Source organism: Rhea americana, unplaced genomic scaffold, assembly GCF_003343005.1.
Source record: "Rhea americana isolate MKP2758 unplaced genomic scaffold, rheAme1 scaffold_186, whole genome shotgun sequence".
NCBI lineage: Eukaryota > Metazoa > Chordata > Aves > Rheiformes > Rheidae > Rhea > Rhea americana.
This window is the reverse complement of record NW_028185994.1, coordinates 237,553-249,570: the sequence shown is the minus strand read 5'-3', so window position 1 is coordinate 249,570 and position 12,018 is coordinate 237,553. Positions and strand designations below refer to the sequence as shown.

Sequence of the window (12,018 nt, the reverse complement as noted above, 5' to 3'; positions counted from 1 at the left end):
GGCAAAGAGGCTGCTTACAAATGAATCTAGAGAAGCTAGTCACACAGGATCACCAGAGGAGTTTACTAAGGGCTGTGAGGATAAATGCAGAAAGACATCACAAAATACCACCTGCAGTAACTGATGGGCTTACTTTGCTGGTGTATTTGTCTGATCTGGTATGAGAAAGTCTCCAGGGCTCCAAACTTTCCTGACAAGGCTTCATCTGCTGTTCAAGTGCTTCAGGCGCACACTCAGTCTTTCCACCAACRAAGCTTTTTGCCAGACTCTCTTCTTCCCAAAGCAGTAACTGGAGTTACGTCACCTTGTCTGACAGCTGCCTGTTCATAATGGCACATGCCTATGGAAGAAGCAGAAAAGTGCTGCCACCAACACCAGACCGTAGGGATTTCAGGCAGCTTACTCCCAGGCTTTCAGTGATACAGTCTTGTTGAAATTTACTAATCTGCTGTTTTTTACCCAGTTAAGGGCAGATGCAGCCAGGATTTTCCTGCTAATGCCCTGTATGGAAATGCCTAAAGGCAGATTTCAAGATGCTGAGTAATGCAGAAAGAAATCCATTTTCACCTGGACTATAACAGATATTTACCTCTACAAGCAACAGACTTGATCCTTAGGTAGCAACACTCTCTCTGCCCTGTTTTCAAACAAGTTAGGGTCAGGAAGACGTGGAAGAGAAAATGTCCACAAGGAAGTGCCATCAAACTGCAAAGTCACAAAGGTATTCAGAGCTTTCCCCAGCGCTTACTGACATTTCCATAACATAAATGCTCCAAGATGCCCCTGGAGCAAAAGCCATTTTGCATTCTGTATGCAGTATATCTCTATTTACATCAGTGAAGCCAGAATGACATACCTTGGTGGGGACACTGATTGTCCTCTGCACAAAAATTTCAACCTAGTTCTCCTAGAGATATTTGTCTGATCTGGAGAGGCAGACCAAGCCTTTGGAGACTCCTTCTCTGCTCTATCCATTTGACGTTAGTATGTTACAATGGATACACTTTTCTCCTGGGAAGCAATAGCTGACTTAGTCTTTGAATAAATACAGATGTAGTAAAACGTCTCTCCTTGGAAAATGACTGCCTAATAGAGAAGTAAAATATACTTTGCCTTCAGATCAATAGCATCTTGCTCTGCAGCCCTTCTATTATCCATTTCCTGCTTCTTTCTCTCTTGTAAGTCCTTCAAGCACAATTCCATGACTTTCTGTACAGTAAGAAAAGAAATAGAAAACTGTTTTCTAACAACATCTGTAAAACACCAGAAATCCATCTTCCTTCTCTAGTAGGGAGTTATGTTACTGAAGCACTCAGTTATCAGGCTTTGTAATAAGGATAATGGTGATTAGATATAAGGATCTGATCATTTCACCTCCCGCCCTGTGGTTACACTGGTGAGATTCATAAGGCTGGACAAATGAGTGCCACCTTAAAAAAGAACAAGGAAACTACTGGGAAAAAACATTTTCACCTTGAAATCTATGGCATAGCATATTTAAGATTAACATTGCATGCTCAGATATTTAGCAGCTGAGGAAACGCTATGAATCAAGCTCTTTCATTCAGCGGCAGCTCTATCCAGAGCCAAAATCTGGTAATTGTACAGGATGCTTTCCAACATATGCAAGAGCAGTTAGAAATATCCCATTATCATTACAATGATGCTGTAGTGTGAGTGCATGCAACAACAGTACTAGGGAGAGGTCTATGTAAGAGCCAGACCTGGAGCACAGCTCTCAGAGGCAGCGAACAGACGAMGCAGTTTGCACAGCAGGAGCACAGTAAGGTGCAAGAGGACATTCTTTTTTTCCAGTCYTAGTAGTGCCCACTTTCACAAACGTGGTTATAACTCACCACAAAGCACAGCTGCCTGTAGCTGTTGGAACTGCTCCATCAGCTGTGTCAGAAGCTTCAACCCAGACAGAGCCTCTGACAGCAGATGCTGCTCTACAGGTCTCAGGCTGCAGGGAGTGCTTGGGGCCTCCTCAGAAGGTCTGGATAGATAGTCCACCTGCAAGATGTGTGGTGCTATTGATGATCTGTGTCGTCAAGTCATGGAGTTGCAGGATGAAGTCAGCAGACCGTGAAGCGCCCGAGAAAGTGAACAGGAGATAGACAGGCCGTTCTTGGAGACCGCACTGCTCTGAGAGTCCCAATCCCCTGCAGCAGGAGAGATACTGGAAGGCTCTGTGCAGAGTGAAATAGCACAGCACAGCACTGTAGAAGAAGGCTGGAAACCAGCTGCTTCTTGTAGAAAAAGAAGAAAGGTCCCTACTCCTCCTGTGGACTTCCACTTACAGTTGAACAATTGATTTTTTGCCCCAACTGATTTTTATAGAGCTTGTGCCCGAAATCTCTGCCGCCCAAAGCCAGCAGATGTCAGYAAAGGCCTGTTCTCGGGGCCAGAACCTTCCCTCGGGAGCCAAGTTTCTGTCCAGGTCACTTCCTATTCTGCCGCAAAGACAAATGGCCCGTTATCAACAGCATCTGCTCCACTATGCCCACAGCCTGCACATCATTCACCAGCCCAGGCAGCCATCCACACTTGCCTCCCCCCGCGGTTTACCTYGGCTCAAACCATGTTATCTCAGTATAAGACCTGTATTCATGCACTGAGAGCACAACCGCCTGCAGAAACGGGCCATGCCAGTGCTCTGAGTTGTTCTGATACCTGCTGTCTTTCCCCTGCAGTCCTGTCATCTGGAACCCTAGTCTCATGTCCGTTGCCCTGGTACTAGCTCTCCAGCAATGAAGTGCAGTAAAAGGCCAGAGGAATTTAGCATGTCCTATGCAGCTGCTCCTGATCTCTGGGAGCTGGGAAACAGCACAGCTCCAAAATACCAGAAGAGGATTGAAAAGGAGCTCTCTGAATCCATAGAGAGAAAAATATGTATATATTGTAATTTCTTTCAAAAGTCCTTCCTGTTTGGCCAGGAAAACAAATCCTGAAAGGCAGCCAGACTCCTCTGATTCTTGCACAAGCTCAGATGAAGAGACACTGCTCAGTCAGCATGGGAAGGCCAGTGTACCCTTGTACCTCTCCCTTGTACCTTTGTTTAGACTACTAAGTGTGCTCTCTGGAAAACAGAGTAGGGAGGGTGACTCGATAATCTTTCTCTTATTCATAGGATACCTTGTCCTTGTGCAGTGATAGTATGCTGTCTGTAAAACCCATAACGATTTATGAAGCACTTTTGTCAAAACACAGAGCCAGACAGTGCAGTTTGCAGAATTGGTCTGATGACCGAAACTCTACAAGGCTGCATACAAAGCAGCAAAATGAGGCAGAAGACGGAAAATATRAACTCGCTTAACTGTCCACTGTGCTGTTTACAATTGCTTACAGCCACCAACATCTGATTCTGGTAAAAGAAAAGCCAAATGCTGAAGTCCCGCATCAGAAACAAGATAAAATTCTAGAAAGGCACGTAATCTATGCCCACAACCTCCCCAGTTCCTGGTAATAACCCAACCCTCCACTCTCACCGTCACAGAATCACAGAATGGTTGAGGTTGGAAGGGACCTCTGGAGGTCACGTAGTCCAGTCTCCTTGCTCAAGCAGGGCCATCTAAAGCATGTTAGACAGGATAGTTCCAGGTGGGTTTTGATTATCTCCATAATAGGAAACAGGTTTTGAATACATTCCCTGAGATGTTCTCACATCTTGGATTCTTGAATTATAATTCAAGATATGTTTTGTTCAGATGACTCAACACTTCCAGTTAGCAACAACTGTCTAATACAAGCCATAATGCCAAATTGTCCAGACAACTGCTTCTTCCAATGGTGCAAACATCTATACTGGATCTGTACACATGCAACAAGTGCTCCAAAGTGGGGGCCTGGACAGACATTATATCTACTTTGTACAGAAAACCTGAGTTATAGCCAGTGTCAAGGATGAGCATGATGTGGTTTACCCATATGGGCATCCCATGCTGATAGTGGACTTTTGTCCAGTTCACATGAAGAAGAATTGGAACCAGAGAAGCAACTGTTACCCAGATCATACAGGGGACCCTGCTCCCAATCCATAAAGGGAAATAGAGGCATGGAGGTGAAACCCACACCTGATATCAAAACCACAGACTTAAAAATCACGCAAGGAGCCATATGTAGCCCATCACAGAAAACCTAAAAGTAGACAAGGGTCCCATGCAAAGTCTGCCTAAGAAGAGCTGACACCACAGAGGTGATGCTATGCTTGTCCATGCAAGTAGACTCCAGACCAGAGACTTGTGCCTAGCCCACTAGGATGATGAGACTCCATGATACTCAAGAAACCCTGTGCCCAGCGCACATATGGAACACTTTTACCAGCTTGCAATAGTATCCCAAAGCAAAGGACCTTGTGCCCTGTCCATACAGTGCGGGGGGGGGGGGGGKGGAGTAGGGCTGAGAAAATGCCTGTATTCAGTTCATGGAGGAAACAGGGCACCCAGCAACAAAGTGACAGAGCCAGAGCCACAAGACTGTAGTAGATCCATGTAGGCTGGGCCACAGGGGAGATTTAGAGACTTGGCGAGCTAGAGCAGCTAGAGGATGGGAGCCACAAGGGCTGGAGAAAACCTAGGAAGCAAGGAATCACCAAACAGTTGGGGTCAGAAGGCACTTCTGGAGATCGTCTGATCCAAACACCCTGCTCAAGTAGGGTTGTCTAGAGCACCTTGCTCAAGACCATGCCTGGGAGAATTTGGAGTATCTCCAAGGATGGAGACTCCACAAGCTCTCTGGGCAAGCTTTTCCAGTGCTCAGTCACCGGAAGAAGTTTGTTAAAGAATGCTGGACCAAGGCTGTCTAGAATTGATCATTTAACATTTAGCATAACTCACAGCATTAAAAACTAAGATTACTGAAACCTGGGGCCACTAGCTGTGAGCTCTTCACCCAGTTAAGAAAAGAAGGCCCCAAATCTGGTTCAAGTGGGAAAGATAAAGAAGTCTAATTGTGTAAAAAGAGAAGCTGCAGCTGCAGAGATGAGAGAGGAATTCTTTATGGTGTGCTTAGAAGCAATGAAGGGACCAAAGGAAACATGAGAAGACCTCAGCCCTAAATTTTAAAATTGGTCCAAACCATCGCATGAGCGGCAGGGAAATTTAGAGTATAAGGGTATAAGTGCCCAGGAATTTCTCTGTTTGGAGTACCTCTTTGGAGGCTCCCAGCTTGAGCTGTAACTTCTGCACATGTGCCACTAAATCTTATTTTACTCTGATTTTGATTTGAACACCTGTTTCTGTGGGAACCTAAGGTCGGACCTTGTTATGGAGGCCAGCAAGCCTAATTTTTCGTGACAAAGTTTTTCCTCGTGTTCAGTGAGAATTGCCTGTTCTTCAGTTTGTGCCCATTGCCTCTTGCCCTACTGCTGGGCACCACTAATAAGAGCCAGACTTCATCCTTTTGACACCCTCCCTTCAGATGCTTACATACATTGATAAGATCCCCCCGTCAGCCTTCTCTTCTCCAGGCTGAAGAGGCCCTGCTCTCCCAGCTTTTCCTCACATGAGAGCTGCTCCAGTTCCCTCATCATTTTCATAGCTTAGTAGCACCTCACCTGCTTGTCACACGTGACACAGTGCAGGAGGCRGGCACGATGCCCACAACGGGAGCCCAGTGCTGGGCACAGCTTCAGTGGCTACCCAGCACRCTCACCACACCTGTGGGCCCCTGCCAACGGCCCAGGGGCCGTGGATGGGGTCAGGGCTGGGGTAGGAGGTGCTTGCTGCACCGTGAGCACGAGAACTGAGGCTGAGTGGCCACAGCAGCAGCCGGAAGTGGTGCCCTGAGTGGCAACRTCTCCATGTGCCCAGCCGCATCCTGCCCTGGCCCTGGCCAAGGTGCTTACAGCTCTGCAAGAACCCCTGGGTATGTATTYGCTCTACTGGTTGTTTCAGGTATTGGGCAAGAGCTTGCTCTTCTCAAGAGTTTCAGTCTTACCAAGTATTAGCACTCAAGTTACTTATAAACTGCAAAGGTAGGAGACGTTTTTCTTATTGTCCTCGAGTATCTGCCATAGGTGTTGTTCTGGCTTTAGCCTCACACTCTCAACTGCTAGTGCCGCTCCCCAGTACTGGGCTTTAGCAGGAGCCCTACAGCAGTCCCGGAGCCTCAGCAGGAGTCAAGAGTCACAGCCTTGCCGCCAACTTGTCCAAACAACATCTCATCAGTTTGGCTGCAAGAACTTCAGGCAATGCTCATGATCTGCAAGAGATGGAATTTGCAGCCTAATTAGTACTTGGGGCGTTATTTCTTATTTCACAAGTGATTTTGCAGATGCTATTGTCAAAGTTATTGAACTTAGAAAGAGCCCTGTGGGGGCCTTCTGGCATTTTTGATTGTTTCCTTTGGAGAAGAGAGTTACAGTAAGACCGAAATGTCTGTGTAATCACAAGTGGACTGTCAGGTGCTGATACCATACACTAAATGCACAAAGGTACTTTCACCCTGGTACTTTACTTTTTAGCACAGTGTTTATAAACCTTAACTCTTTGACGAGCACAGCCGCTCTGTAGTCAGAAGAGCAAGAGTTAGACGTGTCTTTAGGGAGAGACCCCTTTAAACTTTCAAAGCAGGATTGAAATGGTTCAGCACCGCCCTTGGGCTATCCATAGTTGAAGAAGAGTCTCCCAGCATAAGCAGTGGAGTAGAGGCAAAGCAAAACGCAGAAGATAATGGGAAGAGAAGAAAGCAGATACTGTTGTATCTTTTTTCCTGGTTTACATTTCCACCATCAAGCTACTGTCCTGCTAGGTGCATTTCTGCAAAGCTTGTGCATGGAGCTGGCAGCACGCCCATGGAGTTGCAAGTCACACATACGGATGTGGCTTTGATGAGTCCATAGGATTTATTAAGTCTACCATTTTTTTTGCATAGCAAATTCCTCCTGCAGTCCTGCCTGCATCTCCATACTTGAGTGTGGGGCTTTTCATGGGGATGAAGGAGAAAAGTGAAGGTTATTTAAGGTATAATTTACAGGTTCTACTGAGGTGTCACATGAACTTTTCCTGCACTAGAAGCCACCTGCAAATGGACCAGTTTGGCACTTTAATTGGAAATGACAGTTAAAATACAACATTTATGGGCATTAAACAGCTTCACTCCTCATATCACACAAGGAGTGAAGATGCAGATAGAGCTAAAGTTAAAACTCCTGTATCAAAGTGAGGTGCTTTCAGTCGAGTGCACCCTTCCCTTTGGCTTGAGGAAAAAAAAAACAATTTTTATTGAAGAAATCAGGGCTTTGGGGGTTAGTTTTTCATCAAGGTTAAGTATGGTGGGAGTGTGCAGAGAATCACAATGTCTTAATTATTGCTGGTTTTCTCTGGGTCTAACCTGGGTTCTCTCATGTGTCAGTTTACTTTACAGTAACCTAATACTATAATAGATTAGAAAGCCTTGAGAATGCCTTAGTGTTGCAACAATCAAACACTCACATTCCGTTTTTATATGCCTGAAACTTAGTCAGATGTTGGATTTTTTGTTTTTATTGACATTGAATATTCCTTGTGTTTTAATATTTTTATTAGGAAAATAAAATTAAAAAATATTTTGTGGCTTGGTTTTTTACTTTTAATTTTAAAAAATAAGGAAAATTATTCAAAGCCACCAGAAATATATTGATTTTCGTAATGATTTTTAGAAGTCATTAGTCATTATGTTATCAGTCATTAATTAATATTACATTATTAATCATTAATGATATARAAGTAATTTAAAATACACTTTCTGCAGACTTGTGGAAATACATTAAATGTGTATTAAAGAAGTGTCAAAATTATCTCAGGCTGACATTAGGAAAACTTTGACTTTCCTTGCAGTGTTGCGTTTGTTATATACTGGCAAATCAGTATTTCTCCTTTCAGCGCACACATTGTGTAACATGAAAAAGTAAAATAAGATGTACACTTCTGCCTGAGCAGTTTACTTCAGACAACACTGTGATTAACTGTTGTGCTGTGGCAGTTCAGGAAAAGCAAGATGGCTTCAGAGTTTGAAGCACAGCGAGACGTACCTAGGCTTTCATTTGTAGCTTTGCAGAATTACTCCTAATTTTCTCATCGTACAAGAGGTACTTCAGAAACTAACACATCAGAAGTTCTCGTCCTTCTCTATGCAGCTGAGGAGGGAGTAGTAAAGCCAAGCATACACAAGCGTTTTGTGTGATACAGAAAAGTCTGTGTGCAAGGGAAACCCTTTACAGGCAAGTCACAGAAAAGTCAGGCAGAGCATTTGGTGCAGGGCCAGCCAGCTACTTTTATATCTTAGTGTAAGCACCGTGATAGACTATGCAGAGAAGCTAGTATACGCTGGTGTATATGAAGATGTTGAGGTGTATGAAAATGCAGAGAGCTGTTTCAGGAACAAACTAGTCACTTACCAAATGAAAAAGAAAATCTTTTTCAAACCTTTGTTTCTTGCTGGCAGGCTGATTCAAGTTTTTACACTTCCCGTGAGGGGAAGCAGAGTGGAAGATGCAGAGGTGCTGCCTGGAGCCAGCAGAGCAAGCCTTCATGCATGCCCGTTGGTGATGCCCTGCACACCTGGGCACGCAGCCCAGTAGCAACTCCGCTCTCACTGCAGCCGGGCTGTCAGGAGCTTGTGCGAACAAGCACCTTCTTGATTTGGATTCCTCCTTTCTGAGTGAGCTGGGGGGGCTCACGTCCATGCCACGTTTGCTCTCCACCAAGAAATACCACAGAGCTGCACGATTCAAGGTAGGGAGGAAAATATTTTGTAATATCTGCGTGTCTGACAGTAAATTCTAGCTTTTCTCGTCAAAGAGCTCTCAGGACAGGCCCTCTGAACCTCAGATGCCAAAACTCATCAAAGACTACGGCYATTACAGCCAACAACAAAGTGTCAGCTTTATGACATCTTATACCTATTGACTAGCATATCTGATTAATGCTTGATTTTTAACTATTTCTGCTACGTAAATAATGCTGCTTTTCAAAAATAGGTACAATCATTCTTTTCAGGAGATCAGCTGCAAAGCCTCATTGGCACAGCATCTTTAGCAAAACATTATCTCATGTGCCATTCAGCCAAAGATGATTGCTTTCAGCTTGAAGCAGCATATTTGTGTAAATTTTGCTTTTTGTGTTTAAAAAAGAAAAAAAAAAAGACTGTAAAAGCAGAGGATCTTGCCCACACAGAACTTTCAGATACACCAGTTTGTGAGAAGTGCCCTCATGCTAAAACATCAGCCAGTTGGTTTGGTTTACTTGGCTTGAAGGGCAGCCAGCCTGCTTTTCCCCCTCAGTGAGGAGTGATCCATAGCCATGCCCAGCCTGCCTCTTCTAATACAGCTTGGGTAAAGGACCAAATGAAGTCTTTCTGCTGTTCCTCGTCTCCCCGGCCTCTTCACAGACTCCAGTAGAAAACCACTCTCTCTTCCTGTTCCTTTTTTCAAGACCTTTGTTATTTGCTGTTGTTGGACAGAGCAGGCCAAGCCACTTTTCTCCAGGTCAGAATAAAAGCTAATATATGCTGTGCTCACTTCGGTAACGGTCAGCGTAGTCCACTATCACATCTCCTTCCAGTTAGGAAAGGTTAATAATGACGCTATGAGTTTTAGAAAGGCCATAGATCCTCCTAAATGGAAAATGCCACCCCAAGGAATGTGCTTTTGCAGGGCAGATCTGGCTCACGAAGGTGATCCCTGTGCTTTTGTTTCTCCATGGTCAGCAAGATGAAAAATGAATGCTGCAACTTTTACAAGAAACAAGCTGGAGTTTGAAGGAAACACGATGAAACACATCACAAAACACACACCACATTCAAGATGAAAATGCATTCTCCAAGGTTATTAGCTTGTGCCAAGGAGCTGCGCCACGGTTCATAGAGCCTCGCTATAGCTCGGAGGAGGCTCCTCAGAGGAGAATGATTCTCCGGTGCATGGTGTGTGGTGATCAAAGCCCCAGGCAGAGATTCAGGTCCCAGACTGAATATCTAGTACGAGGACCCTCAGATCAAGTAGGAGTGATTCCGTGTGCTTTAGATCTGAGAAGACAGCTGGGACAGGGTAGTAAGTTACAAGGTAAGCGTCTAGTCTGGCTGTATAACTGGGAGAGGATTTGTCACGTAGGGCTAGGAAATTGCTCTTTCTGTATTTCACCACCCTATTCTCCCTTTTTTCGTTCCTTTTTCCTGCCTTGCTTTTCCTCTTCTCTTCTTGGGCTTCAGACATAGATTCCTTCTCTGAAATGTTGCATTTCCTACAGGACAATTCTGTAACTAGTAATATGAGAAAGAACAATAATTTTTCTGGATTATCTCTTCCCCTCTCCCTCCATTTACAACAGCATTCTACTTTTAAATTCCTGGTTTTCTATCTTGCTTTACCACRAGGCAGTCATAGCTGCTGCATGGACAACACTCTCCTAGGAAAGCCCAGTGAAGGTGCCATTGAAAGCCATGAACATTCACTGGGAACAGGGACATTCTAAAGAACAGATTTTCTTTGCATCCTCTGCCCTTTGTTTATCCAGCTTTGCTAGGTTTTAGTTCTTTGCATACTTGCTCAACACTGCCACTTGCATACAATGTGGCTCCTGCCTAAGCAACAGCTGGCTGGTTATCTTTCCAGRGGCAAAAATTACAGCATGACTACTCAAAAGGCAAGTCATTCATCTTCCAATAAAATGTCCATTGCTCTCAYGGGGAGTCATCTGCCACAAAAAATTTTTGTGGATAGCAATTCATTGAATAGCTTTTGGAGAGAAGACTGTGGAAAGAGGTAAGTACTGTGTTGAAAGAAAGGAGTCAGAGGAGGAAAAGATGTTCCTTCCAGGCAAGGTGGAAGATGTTATGAGCTGTTATAAAATGACAGCATTCACAGCTGCATGTATTAGACAAACTTATGGAGGAACAGTTCTCCATATGGTCTCCCCATATGCTCTCAGTATAAACTTGCTTGCTTCCATTCAAACACAAACCATTATTCAATATCTTAACCAAATATAATAAATATGCCCTGCCAATGAAATAGCACTTACAATTAACTGCAAACAGCTGTTTCAAATTAAATACCCTTCCTACACACCATTTTGCTTCTCATGGAGTATGGCTTCTCCAGCTACATGGTAGCCATGGGAGGATCTGCAACGAGCTATTCTCCCTGCTTTAGCAGTGTGCCCTACTCCATCTATTGTCAATATCTGCAGCTTCGAAGTCCATGCCATAATCAGGAACATCTCAGGCTGGAAATTTGTTTCCTCATGTCATAATTATGTTATAGAGCTTCCACAGGACAGTAGATGACCCAAGATCTCCTGCAGCTTTGACAGCACCCGTGGAAGTTATGTGGGTCTCTAAGAGAAAGATTGAAGGCGAAGTTTGGTCAGGCATTCCCTCAGTAACATGACAGTCTCATTGAGTTTGGAAGGGACCTCTGGAGTTCATCTGATCCAACCCTCCTGCTCAAACAAGATCACCTAGAGCACATTGCCTGGACCTTATCCAGGAAAATGCCCCACAACCTCTCTGGGCATCCTGTTTCAGTGCTCAGTCACCCTCACAGTAAAAAAGTTTTTTCTTAGGTTCAGACAGAGCTTCCTGTGTTTCACTTTGTGTGTGTTGCCTCTCATCCTACTGCTGGGCACCACTGACAAGAGTCAAACCCTGTTCTCCTGACACCTTCCCTTGAGATACTTAAACATACTGACAAGATCCCTCCTCAGTATTCTATTCTCCAGGTCCAGCTCTCCCAGTCTTTCCTCATAGGACAGATGCTTCAGTCCCTTTATCATCTAAGTAGTCCTTTGCGAGACTCACTCCAGTAGCTCCATGTCTCTCTTGTACTAGGAAGCCCAGAGATGGACACAGCACTCCAAATGTGGCCTCATCAGGACAGTAGGTTGGAAAGATCACTTCCCTCAATGTGCTGGCAACTCTCTTCCTAATGTACCGCAAGATACCATTGGCATTCTTGGCTAAAAGGGCACGTTGCTGGCTCATGGGCAACTTGGGGTCCACTAGGATTTCCAGGTCCTTCTCTGTAGAACTGCTTTTTAGCAT

General features: G+C 44.6%; 1 protein-coding gene across 1 annotated transcript in view; it reads right to left on the bottom strand.

Annotated features, from left to right (window-relative positions):
* TRIM14 (tripartite motif containing 14) overlaps positions 1-12,018 on the bottom strand; it is a 16,148-nt gene extending 4,130 nt beyond the window's left edge. The window contains 4 exon segments of the mRNA XM_085302140.1: positions 102-181; positions 184-340; positions 1,114-1,209; positions 11,776-12,018. Coding sequence (XP_085158266.1) covers positions 102-181; positions 184-340; positions 1,114-1,209; positions 11,776-12,018 — 576 coding nt within the window.